This window comes from Parasteatoda tepidariorum, chromosome 3 (assembly GCF_982258835.1).
Source record: "Parasteatoda tepidariorum strain Cologne lab strain chromosome 3, Ptep-v5.0, whole genome shotgun sequence".
NCBI lineage: Eukaryota > Metazoa > Arthropoda > Arachnida > Araneae > Theridiidae > Parasteatoda > Parasteatoda tepidariorum.
The window spans coordinates 35,007,306-35,027,157 of record NC_141757.1 but is presented as its reverse complement, the minus strand read 5'-3'; the positions used below and the strand labels follow the sequence as shown (position 1 = coordinate 35,027,157).

Here is a 19,852-nt window from a genome sequence, read left to right as displayed (position 1 = left end):
ATTACAGTGTAGTGTATATATTGGATGTCCTAGGGCATCGAAAAGCATTTCAGTCTTTGGCGCAATGCAGAAACGTAGCGATTTATCCGACGTCCAAAAGGGCATGATTATTATTGGCTTTCGGACCAAGGGTGGAAGTATTTCAGAAACGACTGATTTTGTGAACTGTTCGCGTGCCGCCGTGGTAAAAGTATACCGTGCATGGCAAAATGGCACTATACAAAACAAGCGGCGTGGCACATGTGGTGCACCACAGGCCAAAGATGGCAGAGGCGAAAGAAAGCTACGGAGATGCGTTCAGACGAATAGACGTGCAACTGTTGAGCAACTGACCGCCCAGATGAATCAAGGGGCTACCAAGAGTGTATCCTCAACAACTGTTCAGCGAACGTTGCTGCGCATGGGCCTCCGCAGCAGACGCCTTGTTAATGCACCTATGCTGACTGCTGTTCATCGGGGACGAAGGCTAGAGTTTGCACGCCAGTACCGCAACTGGACGTCCACAGAGTGGCAACAGGTGGCTTTTTCCGATGAATCACATTTTATGCTCCATGGAATAGATGGACGTTGGCGCATACGGCGTGAAACGTCTGAAAGCAAACACCCTGCAACAACTGCCGGAAGGCTGCAGGATGGAAGAGGGAGCGTTGTGGTTTGGGGAATGTCTTCCTGGCATTCACTGGGTGCACGCATCATTGTGGAAGGCACGATGGATCAGTACAAGTTCGTATCTGTCCTTGCGGAGCATGTCCACTCCGTCAAGCAAATGATTTTTCCTCAGAATGATGGCATCTACCACCAGGACAATGTGAGGTGTCATACAGCTCGCAGTGTATGTGCGTGGTTCGAAGAGCACCAGGAAGAATTTACCGTACTCCCCTGGCCAGCAAACTCACCGGATTTAAATACAATCGAGAATCTGTGGGACCACCCCGATCGGGTAGTTCGCGCCATGGATCCTCAACCACGTAATCTAGCGCAGCTGGCCACGGCACTGAAGTCGGCATGGCTCTACATCCCAGTGAACACTTTCAGAAACCTAATTGACTCTCTTCCTACACGTCTCGTAGCGGTTCGCTCTGCCAAAGGTGGTTATTCTGGCTTTTGACAGGTGGTCACATTAATGTGACTGGACTGTGTGTATATATATATATATATATATATATATATATATAGATCTTTCTCACGAAAACTGTCATTTTTCAGTTCATAAAATCCCAAAAAAGTAAAGTGAATAAAAAGCTCTGAAACTTTTTATATTAATAGAAACATGTAATGGCATTATAAAGAAAGTATATATCCTATAAATTATACTTAATATTTAAATTAATTAATTTTTTAAATAATTAATTTATAATTAATTAATTTATAATAATTAATAATTAATTAATTTAATAAATAAATTAATTAAATAAATAAATTAATTAAATAAATTAATTAATTAATTTAATAAATTAATTTATTATTTTTTAATTTATTTTTCAAATTAATTAATAAGTAAATTAATTATTTTCACTATTTAAAAAGTGAGGGAATGACACTAATAGTGAGGGAATGATATTTTATTTTAATACATGTTTTTATCTAAGTTACATCTACCTAAAGTTTGAAAATTATAACATACTAAGTATATCTAATATTTATTATAATTTAGTCTTATATATTTAATAGTTTTTACAGGTTTGGGAAATAAAATTGGCTGGCACGATTGAACAAAAAAAAATTTGATAATATACTCATTTTGAATCATTCTCTCACTTCAGCGTCATTCCCTCACTTTATACACTAGTGAGGGAATGACGAATTCAATAAAATTTAAAAATAACAGTTAGGCCTAATTAATTTCTGAAGTCAATCGCATACAATTATATTCATACAAGAAAGCAACATGTAATTCTCCACTTTCTCGATGAAGTTGTATTTTATTTTACTCTAAAAAATGACATGAGGGAATGACGAATGTAAAAAATTTTACCTGGTTTGATTCATTCAAATTTATTCCACAGCAAAGCTTCTTTAAGTTGAAGATGGAAACATACAGCAATTTTGTTCTATGATGCCAGTTGTTAACTTCTGAAGTTTTTATTAAAATATTTTTATTCTAAGAAGATTGCAGGTGATAAGAACATTGTTGTGAGGGAATGACGCGAAACACTGGGGACAAAGTTTAAAATAGTGCTGTGTTAATATTTTTTATCAGAAATTAAATTTAAAATTGATTTCCTGAATTCTATATTTCAGTATTCTGAAATAAAAAACACGAATTTGAAAAAAAAAAAAATTTTATTTCAGAAACAATTATTTTCTTTTTATAAATCAGCAGTGGGGACAAGTGAGGGAATGACATATTGGTATATTTTAATTACCTAAAATAAATAAAAAATAAAAATTGATAACTTTATTTTTATTCTTTTGTTAGCTTGCATTCTGAAGGACACTTTCCCTGAATTTTTTTTCTCCGTAAGCTGTAAAACAAACATAAAATATACTGGGGACATGAAAATGACTATTTTTGTGAGAATGACCCATATATATATATATATATATATATATATATATATATATATATATATATATATATATATATATATATATATATATATATATATATATATATATATATATATATATATATTTATATATATATATATATATATATATATATATATATATATACAGTCGAACCTCTATTTAACGAAGCTGCTAAATGCCGACAATAAGTTCGTTAAATAGAAAATTGTCTTTTAAAATGCTTAAACAACACAAAACAGGCTTTAAATTCGTAAACACTAGTAATTAAAAATGCAATTGATACACCTTTATTTTGTAAACTTGTATCTACTATTTATTTTATACATCTCAGTCATAAAAGAAATCTGCATGGAAAACAAGAATAGAGCGAAGCATTATCCAGTGCTACATACATGCTACATACATTTTCAACTAAAATCAGCTAAATTTATGCATAAAATTTTGACTGTATTTATTTGCTGTATAAAATTATAACTGTAAAGTAATTTTAAATAGGGAAAGTGGAAGTTAAATAGGATAGTGGGAAATAGGGAAAGTAGATCTCAAAGAAAATTTCATTAAATAGAAAATCCACTTCGCTATTTGGAAGTTATTTTACGAAGAAATTTCCAAAATGTTCTTGGTTCCTCGAAAAAATTCGCAAAATAGAGAAATTCGTAAAATGGAAGTTCGTTAAATAGTCTGACTGTATATATATATATATATATATATATATATATATATATATATATATATATATATATATATATATATATATATATATATATATATATATATATATATATATATATATATATATATATATATATATATATATATATATATATATATATATATATATATATTGAATTTTTCAATTTTGGTCATGTAAGCTTTGGTTTTGGTCATTATAGCTAGATGGCGTTTTTAGAACAACCTATATACAACAGCGCATTTTCTTTAAAAAAATAAATTAATAAAATATATTACAGCCAACACTTGAAAGCAACAATTTATTTTTCTCTAGAATTTTATTTTCAATTGATTTTTAATCCTAAGTTTTGTCGACGTAATTGAAAACTTTGTTTAGCAAATTTAATTTCATATTTTCTTTTCTTTAGTGCTTTGAAATAAATTTATTAGATCATAATTTTTTTCTTCGTCGGAATTTGATTTTTTTTAAGAAATATTTATTTGAAGAAAATTAATTTCATTATAAGTAAACAACGTGTTTTCGGTTATGATCACTCGGAAGTTTCATCATTTGTAAATATAAACCTTTTTATCACATTAAGGACTCTTTTGTACTCTGAAATGAGATTTTACCTTGCACCAGGAATTGGATTATTGATTCGTCCATCCCGATGTCGCTGACTGCAGTGCAACTATATTTTCCCGAATCATTTCGCATCGCATTGAAGATCTGAAGCTCAGAGGTTGTCTGATGTTTCTTCGATATATTTCTAATGAAGTATCTGCAAAAGAAGAAGGAAGAACTGAAGGAAAAAAAACTGATTTTCTCTTCGAGACAAAGAAAATATTAAACGGTTTATCTTATTTGGAATGCAAATTTCAAAACACACTTCTTTGTTCCTTTTTAAACGACTGAACTTTGTGCCACAAAATGTTCGAAGATGAAAAAGTAATTTAATTTGATTTACCATTTTTTTCCCCAGTTACTTCCTGATTAAAATTTTTGTGTCCGCAACTGCTACAAAATAACTTATTTATCTGTTAAGTATATCCTATCAACAGATGGTATAATGAGTTTAGAGTTCACGCCAAAATGATATACTTAATTCTAAGAAAGATATCCAAGCATGATTTTCTAAGAAATCATGAGTGTAAGGAGAAACCATTATCAACTTAGCGGTGAATATAAAGAATTTATTCTCGTTCTTGTTTCTGAATACGGGTCTACTACTGTCTGCCTAGGACACCATCCTGTGTCTTACTTAGCGCTTTCGTATACCAAGTAAATTTTACTTATTTAACCATACAGTTCTCCGTTTCATTCATATCTGGCAACATCCACTTCTCCAATTAGCGAAGCCCACGACTGCAATTAATGTTTTGAGTTGTCCCTAAAGCTATTGTGTTTTATTATTTTATAACTTTATTTCATTCGCTTACGCGTATTGTATTAATAAATCATACAGAACGGTTATTTTGTTATATTTCAAAGCATATTTTTTTTTAAAAAAAAGCCATTTATAAAAAGAAATATCGGAGAGTCGCTTTTTAAAGATTTTTTGAGAAACGGGATTTAAAATGCAAGAGTAAACTTTAAAACCAGGGATTACGTTTGTAAAGAACCGCCATTTTACAGGTTAGATGGTATTGTAACTAACATATTAACAATGCAAATTAACATTCTTGAATGTGTTTTGATTTGTGTTTGATTGACTATTAAAAAAAGTACATCATACAAGCAACTTTTACCACATTTTTATTATTCTCAATTTATAGGTTAATTTTGATTCAAAAATTCTAAATAAACTTTGATTGAATTGAATATATGATGCCTTTTTTCTATCACAATTATAGAAAATGATGTTAAACGCGAGCAAATGATTTTAAACGCAATTATTTTTAATTACATGAAAAATTAACACTTATAACAAAAATTTAATGTTGAGTATTTTCATTTCCGCTAAGGCTTTTGAGCAGTCAAACTGAAATACGATGCCTTAAATACGCGTCTAGATACGTTATGGTGGACTCAGAAATAAATAAATAAATAAATAAATCTACTATGCTAAAGTGTAAAGTGTAACAATAATACACTAATTTGAGTTTCTCTATCATATTCTAAAGCATTCGTTGAATTAATTCATTCAGATTACAGAGATACAAGGCCCAAAATAAAAAACGGACCATTCTGAATTACTTTTGATCTAATGATTGGATCTTCACGTTTTATGGCACAATCTTAATGGTTTGAGCGGGTGACTTCAAATATGCTAAATAACTAGTGCAGACGATGTTTTAAGTTACGAAATCAGACACAAAAACGTACTTTCTCTGAATAAACATATCTTTATTTCGACGGATTCAGATTTCTCTCCCCCCCCCAAATGAAGGGGTTAGCCGCAATCTGAGAAACATTCTTCATAGTTCGGTCTGGAGAGCGAAAGTTTGGATCCCTTAATGTTAATTTAAATTTCTTGTGTATTTAACCATATCTCGAGAAGCTTTCAAGCGAATTGAAAATTTTTTGCACACAATTACAAAATTCTGTTATTTAAATATAATTCTATGAAAAAAATAAATTTCAGTAAATATTTATTTTTAATATTTTATTTAATAATTTTGAATTATACGGTATACAATTTTTATACAGTTTTTAAAGAATGTAATTTTAAATGGAAAATATAAAATTTGCGTGTAACCGGTCGAATAGTTCTTGAAAAGTCGAATTTTAACGATGCCGTATTTTTAAATCAGGGTTTCTTTGGAACTATTTGACCAATTTTACTCAAAATTTGTATTTTGCCTTGTAAAATTGCATTCTTTAAAATTATGAGAAAAAAATTATATATTGCAATTCATATTCCTTGCGACACTTTTTAAATGAAATAATAAATAGTTGCTAATGGATATATTTTGCATGAAATTATCTTTTAATAAGCGATTTTTTTATTTGTGTGCAAATACTTTTGAATTCGTTGAAAAGTTTCGAGATATGGCGAAATATGTAAAAAATAAATTTAGCATCCAAAATTTGTATCTCTCTCCTCGCCAAAATATGGAGACCATATTTCTCAGATTGCGGCTGCCCTCTACATTTTGAGGGTCAGAAACCTGAATGCATCGAATGAAAGCTATGCTTATTCAGAGAAAGTACGTTTTTGTGTCTGAATTCGTAAATCAAAATATCTTCAGCACTAATTAATTAGCATATTTGAGGTCCCCCTCTCTAATCTTTAAGATTGAGTCTCAGAACGTGGAGATCCCATCATTAGATCAAAAGTTTCCAGGTTCAAAAGTCAGGTGGTTTTGATTATTAAATACAGAATTATTATAATTTTATGTAAGAAAAGTTTGTTAACATATTTATCGTAACAAAACAAACCACTACTTGAATTTAGAAAAAAAAAGCAATAGATACACTGAAAAAAAGTTTAAACTTAGGATTATAGCACGTGTGACACAATAAGAAGTTATAGAAGAGGAGTAATTTTACTACTTCTTGTTATCAATCTATAACGTTAATTCTATATTGTAAGACAGCTAAAACTGGAAACTGTTCCTAAGTATCTTGAGACTTTTACATTTTGAAAAAAAAATTCAATATAAATGACTTGATTTATATATGGTAACATATAATCATTTTGTAAATGAAGTACATGAACAAAAATGGGCCTTTTAACTCTGTAGTTTAACAGTTAATAATTATTGAACTAACTCTTGAATTTGTTAAATTCTTTAATACCGTCGAAAGCCCTGTATAATTTTATGTACACTCTCGTGATATCTTATAGTTTTCATAATGCAACCCAAAACAATGTTAATAACAATAATGATACCTTTTGTTCGATTTAGCATCCAGTATCGTTTTGTCTTTCTGCCAACTGATGGTGATGGGCGTGTGTCCAGTGGCGTCACATTTGATGGTGGCATTCATTCCTTCTTTGGTGGCTCTGTTTTGAAAGGAATCTTTAAATCTGGGAGGAACTGAAAATTAATAAAACAAATAAAGACTTTTTCATCAAAGTAAGGTTAAAATTGTCATAATTTTTAATAAAAGGCTTTTTTATTACACATAGATAGTATATAACATCCAAACTTAAATTGAATTAAAAATAATAACAATTGCTACCAAAAGACATCTTATCTTATGGTTGAGCAGTATAAAATGCCTAAAATTAAGAAGAAGAAAAATAACACTATTGCAACTAAATGACATTTTGTTCGGAGCAATTTTCGATACTCAGGCATCTCAATCATGATACTTTTTAGTCTATAAAATGCACGGAAAATAATTAAATTAAAATTAATGCATTATCAGCATCGATTTAATAGTCTACTACATCCTAATACTATCAGTTTAATCAAAACTTAATCAGTCAGCTACTTAACTATCGGCTGCACCAACTGCAAAATATTTCATAAATTCCAGATTTGAATTCCATGTTCCATATTAATGAAATCAGTTTTCTCTCTTAAAGTTTGCATAAAATATTTAGAATAGCGAAAAATGAATAAAAAAATGAACACCAGATAATGGTTTGTTCATTTGAAGAGTGGAGTCTCTTTAATTTACTTTTTAATTTCAGAATTTTTACTTCAAACCAATCAACATTTTTCAGACATTCTTCAAAGCATCGTTTTTAGACCTTTCGCTTTCACAGTTGCTAACTGTTTTGTGCACTTTTCTAAGATGACTGTTTTATCATTCGTCGTAGATTAATTGATATAAGAAAACTTTTAAATAATAATTTTATCTTAAGAGAACAAAAGTGTTCAATACGTTATTCATTTTCCATTATTGTTTCGCTCTAAATTAATGTTAACTAATGTGTTATTTGCGAATGTGTAAGCCGTTAACTTCCAACACTTATTTTGGTCGATGTAAATTTTGCATGGGTAAGAAAGGCCCCATTTCTAAAAGTTTCGAGCATGATTTTTCAAATAATTCCAACAATTTAAAATCTCAGAAAACATTTATTGCCGAAAGAAAGATTGTTTATGTAGAGTTAGTGTAGAAGTGTTTCCATATTTTAGTCCAACTCTTGAATGTAATGGTATAAAATAAAAATAACTATACAATGCGGCGGAAGTGAAGTCATGATAGAAAGTTAAAAATTAGTTATTTCTGCCTGGACGGAAAACGAAAATATTTCATAAACCGAAGGTTAGCTTATTTCTACCCGCTTGCTTATTTCTGCCTAGTTTCGGTTTACGACATATTTACTGTTTATGAAACTGGGCAGAAATAAGCAAGCGGGTAGAAATAAGCTAACTTCCGGCTTACGACATATTATAGTTTTCCACCCAGGCAGAAATAAGCAACTCTCAATGTTCTGTCAAGACGTCCCTTCCGCTGCATGGATCCCGACTGTGTGGTAAACTCAAAATGTCGAAATGCTTTTAAATCCATTTTATTATTCGAAAGGTAATTTTTTTATTTTAGATCTCTAAATTCTGAAATTGAAAAAAAATTCTAGCTTCTTTATTTGTTCAAAAAATATCGAAACCACTATCGGACCACTTTCAAAAGATATGGATCAGTCCATTCCTACATATATACATCTTGAGGTGAAACGAGAAACATCGCACACTTTCCGTTTTGCAATCTTTCTTTATTTAGCTCACTCTTAAAAATGTAAACATTTTGATTAGAATTGAACATCATGAAAGTAAAATACTGGATTTTCAAGTAAAATCAAAATGAATGCAAATGACTCCATTCATTGATGAATTGTTTACCTGTTTGAGAATTTTATTTACATAGTTAAAAAATTTATATTTTATTCAATTTATAATATGTATTCACTTTATCTTCAATTCAAAATCATTATTATATACTTTGAACTTATTAGACTTAAAATTTTGTTGCATTTTTTTTAATAACTGCTAAAATCTCTTCCCTCAGAATAACTAAAATTTCTCTATAGTTAATTTCATTACTGTTACCAATCGATATCGCTTTGCACTGACCACAGTGCTGACGTGAAATATTCTCAGTGGTATACGGATCATGGGTTAAAGTCCTCTTTCAGTCAGGCTAACCGTGGGAGGTCCTCGCGATCTTCCTCTCCATGAAACGCAAATGCTGGTTAGTTCCATCAAAAAATCCTTCACGAAGGCAAATTTCGTACAATACTTGATCCGGGATTTCCCTTGTCTTCTATATATATAGGGTTCAAAATTACAAGGCTACGGAGTTGAACATTTGTAGTCGTAAACCCGAATTTGGGTCGGCTGTTCAACGACGGTTATAAAATAAAATAAATAAAATAAATTGAATAAACTCCAATGTATTTTATAAAACCGATTCTCACTTTAGTTGTATGTTACTTTTATACAATTTAGACTGCACTGTATTATACAAAGCTGACTGTCACTTTTGCTGTCTGTTATTTTATATTATAAGAATTCCACTGTGTTTTGTATAGCTGATGGCTATCTTTTTTTGTTACATTATATAAAGATACAAGACACTCAAAGCAAAAGTAATGTTAGAAGAAGAAGATTTCTACCCAAAACCTGGAGGGAGATAATTTTGCTGAGTCCAGCTCCGATTCCATTATTAGCCTGGCAGAGATAAGCACCCGCATCGTTTTCTTCAGCATCCGAGATGACTAATGTTCCGTTGTTGTAACGATGAGCTCTAGGACTGGAATGCACATAAGTGAAATCACCAGCTGTGTTCTCTGCAATGATCATCATCTCACTTTATTAGAAATGTTAGATCCCTTTTTATAAAGATAAATTACACCAGTGATAAAAATAGCATTCAATAAACCATAAATATTTTCCGAGCAAATATATCTGAAGTAACCGTAGTAAAAGGATAAAAAAGGTAATTAAATATTCAATAAAATCAATATGCAATCCACACGGTTTGAAAGCGGAAATAAGTCGACTGAATTTCAGTTATATTTTTAATGCAACGTTTCAAGTTTTTGAGAATCTTGTTATTCTAATATTTTTCGCACGTTTTAAGGTTTTAGGGAAATAATGAAGAAAAAAATTGCTTTTTTTTAACTTTTATTCTAGTGATTCCAGTATTTGCATAAATTAAATAGAATAAAGGTGGGTCATAACTGTAGTTAAAACTGTTAAGATGCAAAACGATGTTCTCTAATAAATATATGTTACAAAATAACAAATTTCAGTTTCTATTCTTCAGCAGGCTGTAACAAACACGTTTGCTGTCTGAAATAATACAGAAAAAACAGATCCAGTAATAGTTTCTATTTAAGGGAAACGTTTTTCTGCTGACGCTTTCATTTATTGAGTTGCATAAGGTTTATTAAATTTAATACGGTTAAAAATAGCTGATACATTAAATCTTTAACAATCACGTAATAAATGAATAAAATGAATTACGCCTATTTATATTTTTCATTAATTTTTTTAGTTAAAAATTGCCAAAAAATGACAATATAGAAAATTTAAACTTTTTATTACGGTCAGTGACAGACAAAAAGTGCTTCAATCACTAATCGTAAAAATAAGTTTTTCTTTACCGAAATCACTAATGTCGAGTGTAATTATAACGTTGCTGCTTCACACGTGTTCCGAATTGTTTTTATTTAAACTGCTTTAACCCAGTTTTATAGTTTATTGTTCGAAAAGAAAATCTTTAAAGCAAACGAGTTCAGTTATTTTAGTTTTGGTTCTCTTAACCGCGGTGGCATTTCAACCCTTAAATTGATCGATTGTTTTTTCGGTTGAAGTGCCACCGTGGTTAAGAGAGCCAAAACTAAAACAACTGAACTCGTTTGTTTCAAAAAGTTTCATTGCGAACAACAAACTGCAAAACTACTGAGTTAAAGCAGTTAAGATAAAAGCAATTTTGCTTACGTGTGATGCAGAAACATCACAGTAATGGTGATCTTTGAAGCAGGCTGGGATCGAACCAATGACCTTTGCGACCTTGTAGTAACTAGCATGGGAAATAGTGTACACCTTCGAAGTGAGTTAAGAGGCTTAACCATATAAATGTATATTATAACCGTATAAATTAACGTTGAACTCTGGCAGTTTTGAAGTTCTTAACAATTACGACCACTGGATTTTTCTCAAAGAAAGGGTTTGGCTTAATAAATTAACAATGAACTCTATTAATTATGCTGAAGTTTGTTAAAGTTACGGGCTTTTTTCTCAAAGTAGGAATCTAATCCTCAAAAATAATAACAAATACTCTGAATTTTACTGAATTCTCTCAGATTGTATTGAAAAACTATTTGTCCTGCAGTGGAATGATCGTTAAGACACGGTTCCCAGCCGATCACCGAAGTCAAGCATCACTGGCTGCGGTCAGTGTGCGGGTGGGTGACCACTTGGATTAGTCTGCGAAGGGACCGAGAGTGTGTGGTATTGGTCCTCGTTAAACTGTTCTACCGTAAAGTGCTCGACTTCGCTCGTAGGTCGTCGGGCTACCGAAGCGGGGGTGCCATCCCCTCTGCAGAGGATCAAAATTGTGATGGCATGTCTTCGGATCATCCTTAGGGATGTTTCCCAGAACGTCGCCAATAGCCCATTGTGCAGCTCTAGTGCGACGTACATTAACTACAACAACAACAACAATTGAAAAACTATTTGGAAACAAAATTAATTTAAGCTTTCGTTTACAAAAATTGAACCGAAACTTTTTTCAGAGCATACCATTTTGTGTAATACAGTAGTAATTAGTATGTTTTTCTTCACAACATGCCAGTTTATTACAGATCAAGGTGGTCCTAACTAGTCGTTATTAAATGCTGGGCTTATGAAATCCCACTATTATATGCTAGGCTTCATCATGCCAAGATATCTATGACTTTAAGGCATTTTTGCGACCGGGATAGCCAGGTAGGTGTTGGTAGGGCACTGGGTTGATGTACAAAAGGTTGTGGGTTCGATCCCCACCTGCTGAAGACTCCCCGTGTAGTAAATGGTGACTAGTGCACTCAAAATCTGTCGAGTCACAAAGTCATCTATGTTTCCATAATAAATCATACCTCTGGGGGTTACTGATCCAGAAGTTTCCTTGTCTTCTGGATTGGTTCAAAATTACAAAGCTACGGCGTTGAACATTAGTAGTCGTAAACCCAAAACCGGGTCGGCTATTCAGCGACGGATATAATTTAAGGTATTTTTCTTCTTTTTCCGCAGCTTCAATTCATCTCGTCTTCCACTTTTTTGGGGGGGGGGGGGTTCAAGTAACTAACCAAAACTTAACTACCAAAAACCAATTAATTGATTAGGATTCCGTAGTATTTCATAACAATAATATTGTTTGATTGTTCAAATATTTTTTTTTGCGTAACTCATGATTGTATAGATTTCGCAAGACATTTCAAAGATGTAGAAGTAATGTATCTGTGTTTTTAAAAAGTCAGTAACCGAACGTTATTTAGCGCCATCTATGTTATGAAAACTACCACAATTGCTAAAATGGTATAATTTGCGAAATGTTATGAACAATTCTATTCCCCTCATCAAATGAGATTTTGTGATCAAAAATATCACTACACAAGGAAATTACTGTAAAAACATCACTTGTATCTTCAAATCCAATTTACCGATGAGGTGCTAATAAATCTATTCATAAAAATGTCGTTTGAACTTAAAAAATTATACTCTTTTTATATTTTGTCTGTTTAAAATTTAGAACAAGATTTCGGATCAATAATGCTCTACTGTTTATCTCGAAAATAAGTGAACTATCCGAATGAAATTAAATAAAACTTTTTAAACGAACTACATATAACACGTTATTAAAAATAGAAAAAAGGAATACATAATTCCCATCTGATTATCATTTATTACTTTTCTTCTTCTTCGAGAGAGAGGAACATAGTTTTTGTTTATACAATTTTTAAAAGTACCCCAAAAATACATTTCGGGGAAGGTACTTTAAAGAAAAACTATTTAACAAAACTGAACCTCCCTGACTGTGCCACCAGTTCATTTGAATAAAAAAACACACGGAACATTTCAACTTTATAAACAGGAAAAATTTGTTATTATAACTGAAATTAAATATAGAACGCGTTCGAAAAACATCGTGCTGAACTATGTTTTTCTTAGAATTAAACGTCATAAAGAAACTCTTTCATAAACAAACACACTTTTAAAAGTTTATATGCAAAAATAGTTGCTTTGTACTTAGTTTTACGCTATATTTATTCCAAAAAAAATGTTTTTCATTAAAATTAAAATGTTGCCTAATAATTTTTAAAAAAATATTATACTTCTGCTTGAGTCAGAAACAGATATTTTTCTTTTCCTAAAAAGGAAAATATTCGTGTTTTTGTTAACTCAAATTCATTTTAACTCTGTTTTGAAAATTTCAAGACCCGAGGGAGCCTCGCCACGATGTTTATTCAACATATTTTAATAAGTTAACTTTTTTGAGATAATTTAATACCAAAGGTAAAATACGTTTTTAGTTTCTTTCTTTTTTTTTGAATTCTAGTTTTTAACGCTACACTAATCACATTACCACGATTTGGAATAATTTAATAAGGAAACGGTTCTAATGATTTAAAATGACTAAATAAAAAAAAATTGTCAAATAAATTTTTAATAGAGGATCTTAAAAAAAACACGTACTTTTTATTATACTTTCATCGACATGTGCAAAAAAAGCTGTTTTTATAAATACTTTTTTTTATCGAATAAAAACGAGTGCACACTGAAACTCGGCGTGTTAAGACGCGATTTTCTTTTTCTTTAACATCTTTCGTGACATTAATTATAATTTACAAACGCTTAAACTCGTTAGTTCTCTTTTAATCTTTCAATTTTCCACACTGACGTAGCACTGAGGTTGTTGTTTGCATCCTCACCCCCCCCCTCCGCTCCGAGTTTTGTGAGTTGAGAAAGATATTAAGGAAGTTTTCTTTTATTTATTACTTATTTCTCTGACATTAATGAAGTTAAGCTTCTAGTTTATTGATGTTTTCTTTAAAAAAACATTTTTGTTCTCACATAAAATCATATCATTATCTTTTACTGAAAGATTTTGAGTTGTTACCTTTTTAAGTTAATTATCAGCATTTTCACTCACCGATTCTATAAAGACGGGAGATCGAGTTAGTATAATAAAGACTTTGTAGCGTTTGGGACTTGATTTGCTTTATAGAAAATGCCTACAAGGATAATTAACCCACAAATGCGTTATAAATAAAATATGAAATATAATCTAAAAGCTTGCAAATAATTATAAGCGTAATTACATTAGATTATAAATGTTAATTAAATTAAATTGTGTGTAATTGTTAAATAGTTGTCATATAATGTAATGAACAACAAATTATACCAACAGTGACATTAATATGGTTTCAAAATATTTAGAAAAAAATGCTGCTCTCTTTGGAGCTTTAATTTCAATTTCACTCAAACTTCTATTGCTTAAAAGAATCACTCTAACGTCAAAATGTATAAGGCTAGTTAGAAAAAACTACTGCTTGCAAACCATCGACGTCTTTTTTCAATGTGCAATGCTAAATGGAAAAGACTACTACAGCATCATGCTTTTTAAGCTTTTTGCAATGACTATATATATTTTCAGATACTCAGATATCTATCATTCCTTGCTCAATTAACTTGATTTATTTCAAACAATTTGAAATAACCTTTGATATTTTTAGAATAGTGACAGGGAAAAAAATCGATCTTCACTCAATTAGTCTGATTCACTATTCTTCTCTATTCAAAATGTTGATATAATTCCCTGTTTTCTGCAATTATTCAAGTGACACATTGAAATAAGAAAGTTCCATTAATCAGGCTAATTTAGCAAGGAATGATATACTTTCAGATACCAAGGTTATATATCATTCCTTGCAAAACTAGAGTGATTAATTTCAAATAAATTTAAATGAGGTTAGATATTTTTGAAATAATTAGGGAGTTAAAGCTTGAACTCGGGAGAAAGCTCGGTTCATTAATCAGTATTACCGTTCTTCTTTATTAGAGGTGCCGGTATAGCATATATATGCAAAGCGATGAAATTTGGCTTTAGGATAGTTCGAAGCTTGAGGAAGATCACCATCGACATTAGAACATTCTACGACGAACCGTTCGAGTAGGATGAGCGAAAAATGAAATGGAATTTTCTGATGTATTCAGCGTGTGCCATTTTTATACATTTTATTATAGGCGATTTAACTTTCAAATATTTTAACGAAAACATCAGTAATATTTCCTAGCTTATAGCTCTATTTGATCAAAAAAGTTTCTTGCACATACTTTAATATTTAATAGTATTTTTAATTCGCTGCGTCAGCATTGACGTGGTAGCGTTCGTTTATTTTGTTTATATGTTTATAGTAATTCTTTTAAAATGTGTTTCAATAAATGTGAATTATAATTCAAATGAAAAAAATTAATTATGCCTAATTATGCCTTCAAAGAAAATAAAATATATATATATATATATATATATATATATATATATATATATATATATATATATATATATATATATATATATATATATATATATATATATATATATATATATATATATATATATATATATATATATATATATAAATAAATAGCAAAAATACTCTACTGAAAAATGTAAAAAATAGTATTATTTTATCAGTACCTGTATAGATGAGCTTTTTCCATAGAACACTAGGGGCAGGAAAACCTACTGAGGCACAATCCATCCACACAGTATTCCCTAGTACAACACTAGAGTTCCTAGGTTCAACAGTCCACTGAGGAGGAACTGAAAAAGGCAAGATTGAAACTTCCACTTAATTATTTTTAATTGAAAAGCATTTTTACATACAAATATGAAACATTCAGAAAGTTAGTCTATATTCGAACAAATTTTTAAATATTTTAAATAAATCATGAAACTATTCAAAGTAATGTATTTTCCAGAATTAATTTTTGGACATGATTAGTGTGAATTAAATGTATATAAGTTTATCGTCCTAAAAGATTTTGTGAACATTGGATTTTGAATGTGATGATTTTGGTAGTATTTTCTAAAGCGTTTTGTAAAAATTTCTAAGTCAAAGACATACTGAGTTGATTTACATTTATTATTGATCATTATTTTTTTTGTTTTTATTTTCATTTTTTTAAACCGTAAGAAGGTGGAACAAAAAAAATTATGTTCTTTTTACATATATTTCCATACATTTCGGTTTGTGCGTTTATAATGATACAATGATAAAATTTCTCTCTTTCAAAAGTTTGTGGTAATTTAAACAACGAATGAAATTTTTTTGCCAAAATAATCAGACTTGTGTTAAAATAAACTTGATTTGAATGCAGTGTTTAAAGTTATGTGAGATGTTTGTAATTTCTGACGTTAAGCTGAAGAACTATGGACTTTTACAGTTATAAAAATCAGTCACAGTTCGTATACGTAAATGATTAAACAATTTCAATATTGGCTAGTGAATAGCATGTACAGTAAGGGGCAAAATTCCTTGAGATGACATTTTTTCTGTAATTAAAAACTTCTTAACGATTCAACTCAGTAGTTTGTAGCTTTAGTCATGCTGTATGGGAAACAACTAATAATAGACTTGAAAAAATTTAACCAAACAAACACCAAACAAAAATTTGGAAATTGGAAATCAAAACTTTTGAGACGATTCAATTTTTCTACAATTTGATTGAAATTAATCATCATAAAGAAAAAAAAAGTAAAGCAAATTTTTAATACTTCGTTGCACACCCTTTTGTTTTAATGACTGGGGTACACCGTCTAGGCATGAAATCAAAAAACTTGCATATTCTACTATCGCCACCAAGTTTAGAATTCCAAAATCAGACATTGGTCACATAGCAAAGAAGTCGAAAGATGGAAAAATAAAGCACGATCGTCCAAGATCAGGAGCAAAAAAAAAAAAAGAAAAAAAAAAGACGCATAAATATTAAATATAGGTTGCTGATCCAGACAAGTGCGCTAATCAAATCTACAAAGAGACGGCCACCGTACATGGAAACGTAGTGGGTAAACACACCATTTGATGTCGTCTGAATGCAGCTGAATTTTGTGCTCGGGTTTTTGTAAAGAAACTGGTTCCTGCCCGATTCAAATTTGCAAAGGAGCATGAAGCATGATCAACTAAAAATTGATAGAAGGTCCCTTGGAGTGAATGCTGTATCCCAATTTAATCTTTTTTGCACAGTGATGGAAGAAGTTTTATTCTTCGTCCAAAAGGCATCAGAATGGATTCCTGATAGCAACGGCCAATAGTGAAACACGGAAACGGATCGGTTTGTTTTGAAAGAGGTTTCTATCATAATGGCAAGGCCACCTCGTACACATCTATGGAACAATCGATCAACATTTTTATAAAAACATTTTAGAAGTTCACATGCTATCTTATACTCGTAAAGAGGTGCCTCATTGACGGATGTTGCAGCAGGATGAGGAACTTACTCACACCTCGCAAATTGTAACTTGCCGATTTACAACTAAGAATGTTAAGACTTTGAACTGGCCGAATCAATTTCCTGACCACAGTTCAAAAGAGCACCTTTGAGAATTAAAAGACAGAGTGCAGAAACATTCTTCAAAAGCAGAACTGTTTCAGGATCTTTGCTCGGAATGAGCTAAAATACCTATGTCCACTCTAGAATGCCTTGTTTGTTTAGTTACTCACACAGATGGTGTGCAGTATTCATGAAAGCAAAAATATTTTCTAAAATTTCTTATTTTATGAAGATTAATTTCAATCATAGTTTAAAAAAACTGAATCGTCTCAAAATGTTTGATTTCCCATTTTCAAATTTTAGCTTGGTGTTTGTTAGATTAATATTTTTCAAGTCTGTTATTAGTTGCCTCCCATGTAGGAAAACTAAAGCTACAAACTACTAATATACATCATTAAAAAAATTTTCTTACGCAAACAGTTAGAACAGAAAAGCATATCGTCTTCTAACCTTTGCTCCCTACCGTAGGTACTTAATTGCAATAGCGCCAAATTTGTAATTTTAACTCAGTGGATGATGATGAACTTATTTTTACTCTTGAAAAGAATGAAATCAAAAATCTTCAAAGCAGCTCAAAAAAATATAATTGTTAATGGAAAATTCATTTGCCTTATAAAGGAAATGGGGAAAAAAATTCGGCATGTTTCTAGAGCATTTGGGCGACATTGTTGCCTTAGCTTCGGCTATCATGATTTTTCTTGTTTTGCTTTCCCCTATTATTTTCCTTTCTATTTTTTTTCGTTGCAAACCATGCTTTTTTTCGACTCTGTACCACGGTTTTCAATGTTTTGTTTTTCTCCTTTATAATTTTTTCTATTTTCGGTAGGCAACTAAGCGTTTTCTTTTTAAATTCTGTTTTGTTTTCATCATTTGAATACAGTTGTCAAGAGAATGAGCTTCTTGTTTTCAGCACTTTGACTTTTTATCGAGTATAATGAGATGAAGCAAAGGAAATTTCTATTGATAAGTATGCCCTTGTCCATTCACCAATAAGGCAAATCACTTTATTAATATGGTAATCCTAAAATGTAGTTATCTTGAAGCCTTTTTTTCCTAAGAGAGATTAGAGAATTTTGATCTTAATGAGTTTTGTTTGTGTTATGGTAAAATTGTAGATAACCTAATTAGGAATATATTAATTACTTCAATTTATGATTATTACAACCACAGATTCTAATTTAAAAAATACCTATAAAAAGTGTCTGAAACACTCTTAATTTTACCATTGACTATGAGTTGCATGGTCATGTTGGCAGAAGAGGCAACATTGGTGGCAACACAGGTGTACATCCCTCTGTCGGCTGACGTGACTCTCTTGAAAGCAACAATCGATGAATCTTCGGTTGTCTGGACAGTGGTGTCACCGTGTGCAATGAAAGGTAATCCATTTTTCAACCAATGAAATCGCAGAGGCGGATCCCCTTTGGTCACAATGCAAACCAACTTTGTTCTGGCCCCCTCGTCCACTGTGTTACTCTCTCGAAAGAAGTGGGGATCAATCACGGGCGATACTGCAAAAAAAAAAAAAAAACAATTTTAAATAAAAATGTTTATAAAAATTGCTCTCTTTCAAGAACATTGAAGCTAAAAATCTTATTATAATTGTAACGCTATTATTTCCTAGCTTAATTTTATAAATATATTTCAATCATTTTAATCAGATTTTAAATCAATAAAATAAACTAGTTAATTTTTATCCCATTTTAGGAAAAGCGAATATTTTTTTCTTATTTCAAATGACCATCGTTGTACTTTACGTACTGTATTGTTGATCTCTTTTCGTGGGCATCATATAAATGGATCGACCTCACACCAGCAGTATGAGAAAGACGGAACAGAGAGAGAGAGAGAGAGAGAGAGAGAGAGAGAGAGAGAGAGAGAGAGAGAGAGAGAGAGAGAGAGAGAGAGAGGGAGAGAAATTACACTCATGCCTGGAGAGGTATTCGAACCTGAGACCTTTCTGACATAAAGTCAGCTCCCTAACCGCCATAAAGCCTGTCTGCATAAAAAAGGCATATAAATATTTATATTATTTTCTTTTCAACAATAAATGTAATATCTAACTTTTATTGTTATGTACGCGATACTAGTAATTTGAAATGTACATGATGCTATTACATTCTCATCTATTTTACTAGCAGTATTTCGAAAGATACAGAACCTTACATGGTAGCAGCGGTAAAAAAAACCAAAATTATTAATGTTTCAA

At 30.9% G+C, this 19,852-nt stretch overlaps 1 protein-coding gene across 2 annotated transcripts in view; it reads right to left on the bottom strand.

The window, feature by feature from the left end:
- The window catches only part of LOC107449821 (cell adhesion molecule Dscam1), a 383,590-nt gene that overhangs the window by 49,669 nt on the left and 314,069 nt on the right, over window positions 1-19,852 (bottom strand). For both annotated transcript variants that reach the window (XM_071177996.2, XM_071177997.2), the window contains exons 10-14: window positions 18,867-19,154; window positions 15,788-15,913; window positions 9,717-9,890; window positions 7,041-7,188; window positions 3,838-3,986 (exon numbers count right to left, since the gene is read on the bottom strand). In XM_071177996.2, the coding sequence (XP_071034097.2) occupies window positions 3,838-3,986; window positions 7,041-7,188; window positions 9,717-9,890; window positions 15,788-15,913; window positions 18,867-19,154 (885 nt within the window). The remainder of the gene's footprint in view (window positions 1-3,837; window positions 3,987-7,040; window positions 7,189-9,716; window positions 9,891-15,787; window positions 15,914-18,866; window positions 19,155-19,852) is intronic.